General features: G+C 31.1%; 1 protein-coding gene across 2 annotated transcripts; it reads right to left on the bottom strand.

The window, feature by feature from the left end:
* Window positions 1–14,178: 14,178 nt before the first annotated feature.
* Window positions 14,179–16,954, bottom strand: LOC108461373 (60S ribosomal protein L18a-like protein). Of its 2 annotated transcripts, XM_017761206.2 has the most exons (4): window positions 16,509–16,954; window positions 15,585–15,660; window positions 14,775–14,889; window positions 14,179–14,535 (listed from the first exon to the last, which is right to left on the bottom strand). In XM_017761206.2, the coding sequence occupies exons 1-4, from the start codon at window positions 16,720–16,722 to the stop codon at window positions 14,479–14,481; spliced, it is 462 nt and encodes a 153-aa protein (XP_017616695.1). In that variant the 5' UTR covers window positions 16,723–16,954; the 3' UTR covers window positions 14,179–14,478. The 2 variants fall into 2 exon arrangements, with proteins under 2 accessions (XP_017616695.1, XP_052880285.1); XM_053024325.1 differs by lacking the exon at window positions 14,179–14,535 and having other exon boundaries at window positions 14,774–14,909; window positions 16,509–16,946.
* Between the last annotated feature and the right edge of the window lie 319 nt (window positions 16,955–17,273).

A 17,273-nucleotide genomic window follows, 5' to 3' on the forward strand; every position in this document is an offset into this window, starting at 1 on the left:
CACAAGATATCACCATTTTTATTTCATGTATATTACCATATTATTTCTTATATGTTCAACTTTTACAAATATTCATACTTAATTGGTTCTTAACATATATTTCCAATTCACATCACTTGCTATATAAATAGTGTAACACCCTTTACCCGTATCCAAGGCCGGAACAGGGTACGAGGCATTACCAGACTTAACCATACACATAGACGAAAATCGGGCCATAAAATTTTCGAACACATGTATAGACTCATATTTAAAGACATATAACGTGGCATAAATGAGCACTTACACATCCATAATCATGCAATAACATGTCATTCACTTTAAACATATTTGCTTACCATCTTGTATATAATATACATTCTTACATTAACTAGAACTAGACATGCTAAATCTTATTCTCATTTTATACCATCATAATGTAGTAACCAATTTGTCCATTAAACATCCATTTTCAAGGCAACATTACTCATTTCCATTTAATTCATGATCCACTGGCCTGCATTTAACTTACCTGATTATTACCAATCATGAATAACAAACAAAGCTAACTATATCATCACATCAAAACATAGGACATGGCATAATTAATTAAACTTACAAACCATAATGGATAAAGACCACATCTCATGATCATATACGATAACTCAATGTAGACCAATATGTATGTTCAAACTCACAATAATAATACATATCACAAACCAACTTCCTATACATGCCACTCACTTGATATTTCTAATATTTGAATTAATTCTTCCAAAAATGATAGCTTGATACTGTGATTTGCCTCCGACGATCTCCAACCCTGAGCCGACCTACCAAAACTGGACAAGTAGAGAGGAGGGGTAAGCTTTATGCTTAGTAATTCCATATGAAGTTAATAAGCAATTACCCACATGGTTTTTTTTTTTTAATGTAAAACATCATAATTGTACAATTTACTCTTGTTTAGGTTAAGCTATTTTACCGAGTTATAGTTACTAATTCATTTATATCTAGAGCTACAAGACTCCAAATTAAGTTTCATTGATTTTCCCAGAAACTAGACTCATATACCTTTCTTCCATAAGATGTTTAGAATTTTTGGTTTAGCCAATTAGTATAGTTTATTCATTAAAATTTCCCCTGTTTTGTTGTCCAATAGTTCTGACCTCTCTTCACTAAAAATTATTTTTCTCATAGTACAGAATTTAGATAATGCTCTCATCTATCTTTCTAGAGAATAGACTCATTAAGGACTTTAATAATATAAATTACAACCTATAATTATTTTTATACAATTTTTAATGATTTTCTCAAATCAAAACAGGGGATCACGAAGTCATTCAGAATCTGTCTCACAACAATTTAAATATCTCATAATATAAATTTTGATTGCATATACCGTTTCTTCTATGTGAAACTAGACTCATTGGGATTTAACTTCATATTTTATTCAGCCCCTAACTCAATTTCCAAAATTTATGGTGAATTTCCAAAGTTGCACCACTGCAGTAACCCAAAACTGCCAAGGCTAAATTTACTCATTCATTACTATTATTCACCAAATCCATACAATATCATTTCATTCATAATGGTAAGAACACAAAGTTATGCTTCATAAGCATAAATCCATAATCTCAATGTCATCAAGTATCAAGGACTTATTCCAAATCATGTCATTTTCATAATATTAACCAAATACTATATACATCATAGATCATCACATGTTAAGGCATCACACATAAGTTTAGTGTACATACCTGTACAACTTGTAACATAACACAAAGACATACTCACCAATGGCTTATCTCATTGGGATCATCAACAAATACTTCGCCAAATTACCCGTTGAACACTCGGAATATAATCGGATACACGGAATGCATGCACATAAGTGTCATGCCCACAGCTAGACAAACTCAATAGCCTGCGGAATATATGTATAGCCAAGCCACCATGTAACCCACCCATAAGTGAACTCAAATTCAACTCAACGAGCTCGGGCGTTTGCATCCATAAGTGAACTCAGACTCAACTCAACGAGTTCGGATGCCTAGTTACATCTCACGAACTCGGACTCAACTCAACGAGTTCGGAACTCAAATATCCTAGTGACATGTCACTTGTATCCTAATCTATTCCTAAGGTTCAAATGGGATTTTCCTCGATCACACATCTTTATCGTCTTCCACGGAATGTTGGAACAGATACTTGGTAGCATTTCATATTTATCAAGTAGCTCACATAATTTTGCATATTACTCAACAATAACCACAAAGCATAATATTTCATAATAATAATCATCATATCATATAAATATCATTAAATTACTTAAAATAACAATTATGTTACCACATTTACACATGAACTTACATCTCGTTTAATATCAAGGCAATACCATTAAATTACACATTGCATTATTAAAAATCATATGAACTTACCTCGTATGCGAAAATGGCCATTTTTACCAATTTGTCCACAACCTGATATTTTCCGATTTTAGCCCGAATTTCGATTTTTTTCCTTGATAATCAAGCTTGGGAGTTTGAACAAACCTTAGCCATGGCTGCTGCTGGTAGAAACGGTTGAATGAAGAAGATGATAGCTAATTTGGCTTATTTCCCTTTCTTAATTCTTTTAATTATTAGTTTACCAAAATACCCCTAACTTAAAAATATTTTATTACACCCATTTCATGTCTATTTTTGTCCAGCAATTAACCAATGGTCTAATTTCCACTTAAGGACCCTCAATTTAAAATTTCATAACAATTGGACACCTCTAGTATATAGAACTCAACTTTTGCACTTTTTACGATTTAGTCATTTTGACTAAATTAAGTACCTGAACGTCAAAATTTTTGAACGAAATTTTCACGAAATTATTCCGTGAAATAGTAGACCATAAAAATATAATAAAAAATAAAATTTTTATCGTCAGATTTGTGGTCCCGAAACCACTGTTCCGGTTAGGCCCAAAATCAGGGTACTACAAATAGCTTTCCATAAATCACTTAACAATTCACTTATATAGCAATTCACTTAACAATTCCATTTTCATGTATGATCACAACATAATTCACATTCATTTTCCAATCCTCTTTTTCATTTCCATTTCACATACTTTTTCCATCTCAATATCAATTACATAACTCTATTATTTAATTACCCCTATTAACACGACCCAAACTCGAACGGATACACGGATCCAACCAACTCACCAGTTTGGTACCCAGTGCCTCATTGGATAAATTTGAAGTAATAATTGTGCCCAGCGCTATATAAATTGACACCCAATGTCTCATCGGGTAAACCGAAGCAAATTGGCACTCGATGCCTTATTGACTCGAGGTCGAAGAAATCTCTGAACTCTTCCTATCCTATGGCATGCCATCTATACCCAGCTTAGCCCGAAACAGTTAATAGGGTTCCATTTCACTTTCAATTACATCAAATGTCCAATTCTCGAATATACACACATAAACATATATTCAATTCAATATTCATATATCAATGCATCATAATATACCAATTCAATCCATTTCAATCAATTATGAGTTTAATTCAATCTCAAATTACCAAAGTACTCACCTCAAATGCTTACCATCTACAATAATTCAAATGCAATAACTTATAACTTAGTTCAGATTATAGAAACACAAACCATGGATTCTGAGATATTCGAAGTCGATTTTATGTTTCCCCTTTTTAGTTAAGGATTCCGATACGACGTTAGCTATGGAATAAAACAATTAAAATACATTAATATTACACAATTCAATTCCACATTGAATATTTCCAATTTTTATCCAATATTTGCTTAAATTTTAATTTAGTCTCTAAACTAAAACCAATTTTAACTTCCACATCTAATTCTATATTTTTATACTAATTTCACCTTAAGCTAGATTTAGCTCCATATTTTCAATTATACCCTTAAATTGTAAAATTTTCACACTTTAGTCCCTATTGTTCAAAATTAAGAATTAACTTCACTATTTAGTCCTTTTTTCACTTCAAACTTAGAAATCTATCAATTTAACCCTAGTATTTAAACTATTAAAATATAACATTAAAATTTTAAGCAATACTAAAAATTACAATATGGGTCGGGTAGCTCTAAGTACCGGGATTCTAAAAACATAAAATTTACAAAAAAAAGAGAGACTAAATTAACTAACCAATTGAAATTGAAACTTATAAGTCCGTAGGGTGCCATCGATCTATCCTTCTTTCTCTGTTTCTTTTCTTTTCTTTTCTTTCTTTTCTAATTTGTTTGCATGTTAACATTTCATTCCTTTCCACTATCTTTCTTATTTCTTTTATTTTGTTTTTATTATAATACAACATATATATATACACATTTCATATTATTTATTATTATAACATATATATAACATACATATTAATTTCGTCCACTATACTTAAGTAATTGTATAGTTACTACTTTAGTCCCTCAATTAATTTTTAATCTATAATTCAACTCTTAATACCTATGCAATTTGATCCCTACTCCTTAACAACTTCTAATTCATACAAATTCACTTAACCAAAATCTAATTCACTACTAAACTAACCTCGTAAATATTAGATAAAAATATTTACGAGTTTATTTTATGGAAACGGGGTCCTGAACTTCATTTTTCGACACCCTAACTATTGGGTCGTCACAACACTGTAACGACTCGATAGTCACAACACTGTAACGACTCGATAGTCACGAGTAATTGGAAAGTGTATTTTTAGTTCTTCGTTTTTGTAAAACAGACTCGTAAATATTTATTAAAAATATTTACAAAATTAGTTGAGTGGTTAATTAGGTTTTGATTAGGTGAATTTGTTTAAATTAAGAATAATTAGGTGTAAGGACTAGATTGCATATAGGGAGAAATTTGAATTATAAATTAGAGGAAAAGTGAAGGGACTAAATAAGCAATTAAGCCATAAATTAACAAGTGTTTGGTATTGGTAAGGACATGTGTAAAAATTATATACATATATTTATTTATATTATATACTTACTTAATATTTAAGCATATATAAATATTATTATATTATATTATTATAATTAAAACATAAAACAAAATAAAAGAAACAAAAAGAATTAAAAGAAACAAAAAGTTGAAACGAAACAGAGAAGAAAAAGAGAGAAAGAAAAAGAAGGAGAAATTAGGGTTTTAAGGTTCAAAGCTCAATTGGTAAGTTAATTTAATCCATTTTCTTGTAATTTTTATGTTTTTGAAATCCTAGTATTAAATACTACTTAACTTATGTTGAAATTTTAGAAATTATTGGATTTTTAAATGTAATGGCCCAAATTTAAGGTTATCGGAATAGTGGTTTTGTAACCACAAATCCTATTTAAAGAGAAGTTTATTTTAATATTTTTGCATGAATATTGATATGATAGGAAAATCGTATGAAAATATCGATAGAAAAATTTTACCGATTCAGTGGTTAGTTAGAAAAATAAATTATTGAAGAAATTGGGTAAAAACAAGGTATCAAGACCTCGATCTCATAAAACTAAGTCAAAAATTTTTTATAAATATTTATAAAATGTTAGTAAAATGGTATTAAAATTTCTTTAGAAAATTTTAATGTTTGGGTAGTCAATTAAATGAAAAGGACTAAATTGAAAATGGTGTAAAAGTGGCTTGGATGATTAAATAGCTAAAGTGTCTAATGAGAAAGGATTTAAAAGGAAATTAGACCCAAAAATTATTTGGGCTAGACAGCAAAGGCATGAAATCAGCAAGAAAATGGATGATTTAAGGGCAAAATTAGAATATTGCATAATTAACTAAATAAAATTAGGACTAGTATGGAAATATCTAGATTTCTTGTGATTGCCTTTTTCTTATAATTTTTGTGTTTTTAAGACTTTTACAACTAGGTCCTACTTTTAAATTCATTAGTTTTTGATTTCATGGATGAAATTAAAGTCACCATGGTTGAGTGATGTAATTTTATGATGAAATAGCATGAAATTGAAACTTTAATTTGTTTATGAGATTATTTTATTAGGTAATTTTAATAGAAATTGATTTTTAGCACCTAATTGTGAAAAAGTTCGGAATTAAACTCCAGTGCTGAAATTTTGATTCCCAAAGGTTATAAAATAGTTTAAAGTGATAGAATAAAGTGTTAATTGATAAAAATCAGCTCAATTGAGACGTTAATTGAGTAGGGAGGAAATTATCATTTATTAAAAGCTTAGGGGAAAAATGGTAATAAACATCTTGCACTAAAACAGTTTTGGACAGCAGCAATAGGCTAACTTTGAAAAATCACCATAAATTTTGGAAATTTAATTAGAAGATGAACAAAATATGGAATTAAAGCTTATTGACTATAATTTCTCATAGAAGAAACGGTGTAAGCAATGGAATTATAGATCATGAGATATAATAAATTTTGTGAGACAAGGTCAGAATGAATTCGGTTTCCCCTATTCTAACTTTGAAAAATCATAAAAAATTGAAGAAAACTAATTAGGGGCTTAAATTTATATGTTTAGAATCCTAAATAAGTCTATTTTCAATAGAAATAAACAGGAACATCATTCGAATCTTTTATGAGGAGATAATTAATTTTTAGTGAAGAATGGTCGGAACTATCAGATAGCAGAATAGAGGTGAATTTAAAGAATAAACTGTACTTATTAGTCAAACCAAAAATTATAAAAATTTTATGGTAAGAAGATACTTGACTCTAGTTTCATAGAAAATTAGCGAATCTTAATTTGGAGTTCTGTAGCTTAAAATATAAATAATTTAGTGACTACGACTCAAGTAGACAACTTTGAATGAAGTATAAATAATAGTGGAATTGTAGAGAATGTTACATATGAAGATGAAATGTATTAAATTGATGATTAAATTTATTTATTTAGATCTATAAAATTCAAATATGAAGCTAGATCGAGGAAAAGAAAAAGTTCGGGATTAGTAGATTTTTGTATACGAACAAGTATCGAGGTAAGTTTGTGTAACTTGAATTATATTATTAAATACTTGAAATGTATGTTATTGATGTGAATATGATTTGAATGTTCATTGTATGAAAATTGATGAAACATTGATATATTTGATAAAAAGGGGAAGAAATCACGGTTGAATGGAAGGAAAATTTGATGGATCTCTGAAAAGGAATTGACTGTAAAAAGGATCTAGCCTGGACGGGTGATCCTATCCTGATATAGCCCTCCCGAAGAATATGTGTCAAATGGATTTAGCCTGGACTGGTAATCCCGCTGTAAGGATGAGGTTCGCGGGAGTGTGCTCTCTGAAATGGAAATGTGCACACATGAATATGAATTGACGGACCCGGAATTGTACACTAAAAGTGTACCTTTAAAAATCCATCGAAATTCCGAAAAATTTAATGGGATAAATATGGAAAAATAACAATAGAATGGAAATCATGGTATTGATGAGCTCATCAATCATGGTATATATTATTGATACATGGAAATTATTGGACTAACTTGAATGTTGAGTTTATGCGTGTTAAGGTAATAATAAATTGAATGGATATTTGTATGTTTATTGCATTGTATTGAAAATATTAGGTAAGTATAATTCTTGTTACATGAGCTTACTAAGCACAAAGTGCTTATCTTGTTTTATTTTCCCCTGTTTTATAGTGTTAAGAGCTCGGAGGTCGGATTCGGTCGGAGACACATCACACTATCAACCTCAAGATTTCGATATATAAATAAACTCTATTTTGGAAATCAATGGCATGTATAAGCTAATAAGGTAAATTTTAATGTGAAATGATTGTAAGGTCAGCTATTGGTATGGCTAACAAATCTTGATTTTGGTATGTGATGAGGTTATCTTATAAATATGCATGAATCTATCTTGAAAATATGTTGAATTGGATTGGTTGATGTGGATTGGTCTCGGTTTAAAATTGTAGGGAAGATTATATATCTATAAAGGGGTTATATTGAGTTAAAAAAAATTAAATCGTAAACTCCGATAATGCCTCGTACCCTATTCTGGCAACGAATACGGGTAGGGGGTGTTACATTGCCTATGTTGAATAATTAGATTATTAGGGACTAAATTGATAGATTTTTAAATTGGAATTGAAAAGGGATTGAATTATGGAATAAATTGTAAATTTTGAGTATTAGGGACTAAGTTGTAAAAAATTTTAAATTTAAGGATTTGAGTGAAATTAGAGAGTTGGATTTAGTTTAAATTGGAAATTGAATGAAAATATAGAATTAATTTTGAAGAAATAAAGTTAGTCTCGGTTTAGGGACTAAATTGAAATAGGCAAAATGTTGAATAAAAATTTAAATATTCAATGTGAAAATTGAATTGTATGTATTGATGAATTGTAATTGTTTTAATTTTCGTAGCTAACGTTGTACTGGAAACTTTGACTAAGAAAGGAAAGGATAAAGCCGACGAGGAATAGCTTGGAAGTTCTAGTTTGTATTTCTATAATCTGAATCTAAATATTAATTGTTGTGTTTTTTATTTAATGTTTATGGTAAGTGAATGAGGTGAGCAATTATTTGATATTGAATTGAATGTATGTGAAACTTGTGATTAATGTGATATTTGAATATTGGATAATTGTGGCATTTGAAAAGTGAATTGAAACCTTATTAACTGTATCGGGCTGAGTCGGATATAAATGGCATGCCATAGGATTGGAAGAGTTCAGAGATTACTTCGACTTCAAGTCGATGAGACACTGGGTGTCAGTCTATTACTTCGGATTAATTCGATGAGGTACTGGATACCAATTTAATTCGGTTTAACCGATGAGACATTGAGTGTCATATTATTACTTCGAATTATCCGATAAGACATTGGGTGTCAAACTGGTGTGTGTTGGATCCGTGTATCTGTCCGAGTCTTAGTCGTGTTAATAGGGGTAAATAAACGAAGTGATATAAAGAAAGGTATTTGAAAATACTGAATGTGACATTAGAAACGAGATATATGAATTGTGTGATATTGAGAAAAGCTAAATGAGATAGCAAATGATAAGAATTGTATATTGAATGACTATTATAAATGCATGATTAAATGTGTATGTTATATTATTTTACTTAAAGTATTTGGAATATAGAAATACCACTGAGTTTATACTCAGCGTACGGTTTTGTTTTCCATGTGCAGGTTAGGTATTTGATTTGATCATCGACTCATCATCCAAGCAGCGATCTCAATCTCAAGACGTGGTGATGTATACTTATTTTTGTGTCGGCATGTACCTAGGGCATCTAAATGCTAACTATTTTGTCTATGGGTTGTAAATAAGAATATAAGTTAATATGAGATTGATTATATATATAAGTATATGTTTTTATGTCAAAGTTATGCAATGGTATGTTTTCATTTAGTGCATGAATGTTCATAAATTAGGTAAATATTGATTGAATTGGGTAGGTTTAAAATATGAATTATATGTATGTTTTGATGACTAGTTTTGCAATTGTAGTACCTTTGAAGGTACATTGGTTAGATACCTAGGTTGATTATTTTGACATGTTTGAAATGTATTTGATCGTGTTTTGAATTGGTTGAACAATTGGTTTTTGAGTTGCTTGGTGTCCGAGATTGCAGGGAATGGTAGACTTGATGTTTAAGGTTCATTTTGAGTCCACACGGCCAGACACACGGGCGTGTGACTGGACCGTGTAAAACACATGGCTAACATATGGGCGTGTGGTTTGGTCATGTGTCCCCTGTAACCTTAGAATTTCAAAACAGAATGCCCAGGTATTTTCACACGGGCGTGTGTCTCAACCTTGTGTGACACACGTGTGACACGCGACCGAGTACACGGACGTGTGGCTTGGCCGTGTGACCCAAGTCAGAGAGTTACACGGGTATGGACACGGGCTGCGACACGGTCGTGTGTCCCTGCTTTGAATGCCCACACGACCTGAGACATGGGTGTGTCTCTTGATCGTGTGAGCCACACGGCCTAGACATATGGGCGTGTGGCCTATGTTTCTTTGTAAAATTTTGATGCTTTTGAAAAAATTTCTTCAGTACTCGGTTTAGTCCCGATTTGTTTCTAACACATATTTTAGTCCTCAAAGGCTCATAAAAGGGACAATTTGATTAATTTATTACATGTATTCTAAATGATTTGAAATGTTCGTATTTGATCTGTTAAGTCCGATAATACTTCATAACTCTGTTCCGGCGATGGGTAAAGGTTAGGGGTGTTGCAAACACGATCTGTCACACGGTTGGCCATACGGCCTGGGCTTTGTCACACGGCCGTATGACCCCTGTTTTCAATTCATCACTTGCCAATATTGATATCTTAATTTCACATTTCATATCTTTTATATTACCTGATGAAACATCATAAAAAAACTCAATCCACAAGTGCAAATCATATCTGATGCTCTTCCGAGCTAATCATATAAATTAGTGTCAGGTTACCCATTCAAGTTAAACCTTTACTGATACAATAAATAGTCTGGCCATGGCTGTATATGCATGTAAGGTCACTCGTCTAAGCTAAACCTATAAAACGACATCAGGTTACTCATCCGAGCTAAACCCATGTCATATGTATCTTTGAGTCCGCAACAAATGTTGAATCTCAAAATTATTGGAAATTAACCTGTAACCATGTGTATGAAATTTTTACAGAGTTCATCGGAACAATCTCAACATTTAAGTTCAATAATATCCTCTTACAATTTAGTCCAATTACAACTTAAGTACCAATTTATAAATAATCCAAACCTTCAATTGAACTTATCTACGCATTTGGATACAATTTAATAGCAACTTAAAATCATAAATATCATATAAACTTACCTGGCAAAACAACAACGGATAAAGCATTAGGGACTATTCAACAATTTTCTTTTTTTCCACGTATATCTTCTGATTGTAGTAAATCTCGATCAATTGAAAAGCAAAGTTTAGGCAGAAGCTAGGCTCCTTCATCCTCGATTTTTGAAGTGAATAAGATGAATGAATTGTTTTCTTTCTTTTACTTTATGTTTTAATATTTTTTCATTATTATTCTAACTAAATAAAATATAAAAATAAACATTTTTCACCCATTTTAAGGTCACCTATCATCCGCTAAGATTTGTAATGGCTTATTTTCCATGCAAATCCTTAGTGAATCATTCATTAAGCCTTTTATCAACTAAAATTCCATAATGATCAACTTTTACAGTTTTTATGATTTTGTTCTTGTACCTTAATTACTAATCATTCAATAAAATTACTGAACCAAAACTCAATATATTACTATAATAGACTCATAAATATTAATAAGTAATATTTATTGACTCAATCATCGAAATATGGGGTTCCAAAATCGCCATTTCTGGTACCACCGACAAAATGGATTGTTACATTAATTCCTGTCTACAATAAGAGAGTCCTAAGGGATTCAAATTCTATACATGTTTATCCTTTAGGATTTACAATAAATACCCTGGTAAAATACAATGTTTACAGTTTAGCCAGGACCCAAGTAAAAGGGCCTTGAGTCTCTTCCAAGCAATGAGCTAGTCATGTCGATTCGAATGACTCCCAATGAACAAGAGGAAACATCAGAGTGTGCCTTGTTCGCGGGCTTCTTTGTGTGACCCATGACATATGCTCATACATAGAGGGTTGAGAATGTATCACCAACTCAAATACCCTGTGAGTACGAGCATAGTCTGGTGTGGTTGGTGAGATCGATGCATTTATACCTAACTAGCACTTTAGTGCATATTTGGCGTAATGGTGGATTGATTGGAGTACTGGTTCTTGCATCTGATTTGGTTAATAGGGATTATATCATAAAATTCATATATTGAATGTTTATTTAATTGAAATAGGATATTAACGTTAACATGAGACAAGATTATGATATGTTAAACTAGACGCAAATGCCCTAAGAGTGCATCGGGAATTATATCGAGAAATGGAGTAAAGCATTGATGAGAATGGGATGAAATGATAAATAAACTATCGATATATATATATTTGATATTAACGTGAATTGGTTAGATGGTTAACTTGAGTTATTATGTTACTTATGTTATTTAAATTTTGTTATGTTCATAATTGAATTTGAGTTATGTTACCACCACTAAGTATACTTTACTCAGCGTACAATTTGTTTGTTTCTATACGCAGGTTCGGATAAAAGGTATAAAGATTTTGCGGTCAAGTACCCAACTTTCAAGCTCAGCTTGGAAGCCATTACGATCCTATTTTGTATGTATATATATATGTTTTGAAGTCATATGGCATGTATTGAAGGCTATGATTTGGAAATGTTTGAACATGTTTAGATAAGTTAAGGATGAATATGTTTTGTGGTACATTTTAGGTATGTTTAGGTTCATTTGGTTAAGGTTTTGGACACTTAAAATTTGGTGATTGCATCTCAAGGTAAAGAGAACATGTTTCGAGACAGCTAGAATAAATTTCATTTAATGTTTGCATTCAAGAGCTAGAGGTCTTGAGACAAAAGAATATTGAAGCTAAATAGATTTTGCCTTGCTCCAGGTCTCGAGATAACATGAACCCCTTGTCTCAAGACATTCAAATATCGAAGCAAAATTAGGAAAACATGGGAGGTTGGTCTCAAGACTACATAAAAGACATTGCCTCGAGACACAACATGTATTGTCTCGAGACATGTTAACTTCAAAGCTAAAAATTCTAAAATAATTTATGACTTATCTCAAGACATAAACTTAAAATTTGACATTTGAGTCTGGATTCAAGTCTTAACTCTGAAATTAACTCATATAACCATGTAAAATTGATGAAATGAAATCAATGAGTGTATAAATGCATACATATAAATTATTTTGATGACGGATTTGAATATGACATAACATGACAATATATATTTAAATTTGACGATTAGATCAGATGTGAGGTTTCATTAAAAAATTCCGTAGGTTAAGATGTAGTGGATTAGAAGACAAGCGGGACAGATTGGGTTGCTAACCAATCAAAAAAGAGGATGTGTACTGAAGACTAGCTTATGAAGCTGCCATCTTTTGTGAATATTCTCAGCAGAGATGATTTCCTTGCACCTCCTTAGAGTTGTTTTCTTGTTATTTAGTTACTAAGTTTTTACTTTGTTCTCTCTTGCTTTGTTTTGTTCCTTGTAATTTTGTATATATTCTTTTATTTCTTGTTTCGATTTTGTTGCAATACTGCATTGTTGTTGAGTGAAGTTTTCTTTTCTTTCTGGAAAATAAAAGAACATTAATTTATTTATAATTGTTAGGAACAAAAATTATTTTCTAATTAGTTGTCGAGCCCGAATATGTATTAAAATTACATATTTGGATAATAGATATTTGAGGAAGTTTATCCGTATTCATTCTAAATCTCAATGAATAATAATTTTAACATTCAAATTGAATATCCATGAATATTCGAATCCACAATCTAAATTGTCATCATTAAATTAAATCATTATGATGATTAATAATAGGAAATAAATATCAAAACTATTCATAAATTTTAATTCAATGTACAATTTGATACATGAACTTTCATTTTGTGTAAATATATAAATTTAATTATGATTTAATTCAATTGTATACATTTAAAAAATGAACAAATCAATTTTTATATCAGATTATTATATTTTAGATAAGTATAATTATTTGAGTATGTAACATTTACACATTAAAAATGTTATATCAATAATGATGTTAATGATTTGTGAAATTTAAGTTAAATCATAATTTCATATATAAGATTGTACAAAATTAAAGCTCGTATATAACATTGCATATTGCATATTACATATTAAAACAAATTTCATGTTTTATTTTTGACAATAAAAAAATTCTAAACGTCGGTCCCCTTCAAATAGCAAAGAAATATATAACGCCACAATAAAAAATAGCAATAGCTACAAGAACCGCACCCTTCTCGACTCAAGCTCGGCTAGTTTGGCAGCCTACCACCAATTCATCCCTACAATTTGCCCAAATGCCTAAATGCTTTCCCACTTCCCACCTTTTTCAACAGCCTCTTTTAATAGAAGTTTATGTCTGTTCAGAGTTGACTAAAAGAACTAAATAGCCTGATTTGATTCAAACCCGACGAAGCCCCTATAGTTTTGGCAAATACCTTCTTCAAGAACATCGCATGTAATGGGAAAGTAACTCTAATTGTTAGACTCAACAACTTCACTAATTAGATGCCACAAAATTCAACAGCAATTAACATTCAAACAGCATATAAACCTACTTATGCAAACAATATCCAATTGAACCATGTTTTCCCTGTTCCATATGAACATTGCAAACCCTGTGTACCATACAACTTAACATATGCACTTTCTATCGGCTTAATAATAAATCTATGTAGAAGTTTAATTTAACAATCTCCATCGCTATTGGAGCAATGATAAAACAAACATCACTAATGCTCACACTGATTCTTAAACCAATTCGACATAAAGATAGCTTACAAGGAAATATACATTATTTTCCCACGTATATACCACTCGGAAGAGCTTGTCAATCATCGATTCCCTTCGTTACACCAAGGATAATAGCAATTGTAGCAAGAACAGCCTGCACAAGCAGCAGTCTCTCATTAAATGGGTTTTCAAGAACCTCACTTGAGAAAGAGAGGAGGCAACAGAGTACACTCAAATACAATAGCATAGAAGACACAAAAACAGGAAAGGATAATATATTTACGTAGAATCTAAACATAGTATCCATAAAATTATATAAATGACAGGTTATAGTCATGTCAATGCAGTATGACCTTCACAAAATTGAGAAAGACTGACAGAAAAGATACTCACAGCAATTGTGCAAGCAATATATCCCGGCTTCTCTCGGTAATCTATCCTTGCACAAAGCAGAACAAACAATCCAATGTACCAGGGGATGGCCCCAAGGAAGAAACCAATGATAAACCTTCAAAGAAGTATACTCCTCTTATAGATAGAGAATCATAAACTACTTCAATAGTAGCTAGGAGTTCAGAAAACAATAACCAATACAATAATAAATATAATGCTGATTTGTATAAAAATACATGTCACATGGATTGTGCACCAGATTCAGGCTTTGGGTACATATTGAAGTGTCAATTGAAATTTGGGGTGTATAGCACCTGTCATAACATTTATTCCTCTCAAGCTTCATTTTCCTTAACACAGATACAGGATTTTGGTGCACCAAATATATCAAAAAACTTGGAAAAGTTTCAGCATTCCCATGTCATAAACATACCCTGTTTTTCTTTTTCTTGTAATTAACAACAAGCATCCACTGTACCAATCTCCTTATTAAAAGAGTTTTTCATAGTCCCACGAAATGCGATGCTCTAAGTCATAGCTATTATCACAGCATTTTACAAAATTGTCTTCCAATGTGACAGGAGATCTCCAGTCAAATAGTAGACATATTAATTTCCCATTTGTCCAACCTATACGTTTCCTCTCTGTCTTTTGTTATCTTCGTCGAGTTTTTTATTAACCCACAACAATTGGATTTAGAGGAAAATAATTTGTTTAAATTGACAGTGTAACGATATATTCATTAAGTTGTTATTTTGTTTAAAATTATAGTTCAAAAAATTTTAAAAACAATAGCTATATATGACTTACAAGAACCATCCAAAACCAATGCCACAGCATGGTAGACGACGCTCTCTTACAGGTCTTCCTTCAGCAACAGCATAACCTAGACATCAAAGGTATCAAGGTGAAAGCATATCAAGAAGATAAATTTTCATTAACTTAATGCAGAATTTGTTGAACACAAGGAAGAAACATTTCATTTCTTGAAATTTGCTCTCGACACAATTATATACAAGAAAAGGAACTCAGACAGACCAACTTGAATTACAAAATCACTAATCTTATGATAGATATCCATGAATCACATTTGATAGAAGGCCAAAAGCAAGTTATGCATGATTAGAAATGAACTATTGTTCTTGCAATAATATTCAGAACAGTCAAACCTAGAGCTTTTCATAAGTTCCTGAGAGGTTTTATTACATGTTTCCTTCAAGTTCAAGGTTGTTTGCAGATCAATAATGACTTGTATATTATTTATATGCTTTTATCTCTCATCTTTCTCTGAAATCTACTTCCCTTCTTCTTAAGCTACTATGAAACTTATAGCAAATATCTCAGATATTATAGCAAAACTTGGATCTTTCCCACCCCTACAAAACCCTCTTTTTCTTTCAATCTATCAAAAACCCGAATCCGTAAAGTCAACATTTTACAAAATTCACTCATCCTAAAGAATCAGAAAGTCTTTCTATTGCATCAAATACAAAATAAAAAGGAGCTGCTTATATATCTATGCAGTTATTTCTTTTCTTTCTCTGCTATAATTATAAAAACACCTAATATATAAACACACCTTTCTTCTAAACCATAAAAAAAAAAATGGATCTTTCATCTTAAGAAACATGTTAATCATTCCAACCAACAAAAAACCAAATCTCAAAATCCTTTCTTTGATTGACTGATCACAAGAACAAAGTTATTTTCTTCTTAGTTGTAGACAAAGCCTACCTGGAACGGTTTGATAACCTTGGGGGTAATACTGAGGAGGAGGAGCAGAGGGCTCATGGAGGCCAGGCGGCGGAACAGGCTGAGGAAACCCAATAGCCGGGCCATGGTGCTGAGGAGGAGGTGGAGGAGGGTAGTTGGATACTCCTTGGAAAGTCCCATATTGATGATGCTGGTGATCTACAACTACAGCCGGGTTTTTCTCGTCACCACTCATGTTTCTTCTTCCTGAGAGTTTTGACTGGGATCTGGATCAACTAGAAAAAGAAAATTGATTACTTTGATAGTAAGATTTTTGGTGTTTTGAATGAATGGTGGGATCAGATTGAGGAAGCTGCCTAGGCCTAGCTATCGGTTTGTCCTGTGAATTTGACTAAAATAATTAGGCTTTTTTATCTTTTAAAATATTTTCGTGTGAAACTGAAAGCGGTTAAGTTTTCAATCTTTTGTGAATAAAATAATTAGGTCTTTGGTTTTCTTTTTCATTAGATTAAATACTTCAATTTTAAAAATATATTAAAAGACTCTCAAATTTTTTAAAAATATAATTAAATATTTTTTCATTCAATTAGGTACTTGATTTATCAAAATATATCAAAAGATCTTTTGATCTTTAAAGTTAATTATCCTAATTTTTTCAATTAAAACCACCATATATCACAACCATGGACAAAAATTTATAAAAATAAAAATCAATAAAAATTATTAAGTTTTAATAAAAATATTAAAAATTATAAAAGTCATAAAAGAATATAAAATTTTATTAAA

The sequence above is a fragment of the Gossypium arboreum genome, chromosome 13 (assembly GCF_025698485.1).
Source record: "Gossypium arboreum isolate Shixiya-1 chromosome 13, ASM2569848v2, whole genome shotgun sequence".
Taxonomy (NCBI): domain Eukaryota; kingdom Viridiplantae; phylum Streptophyta; class Magnoliopsida; order Malvales; family Malvaceae; genus Gossypium; species Gossypium arboreum.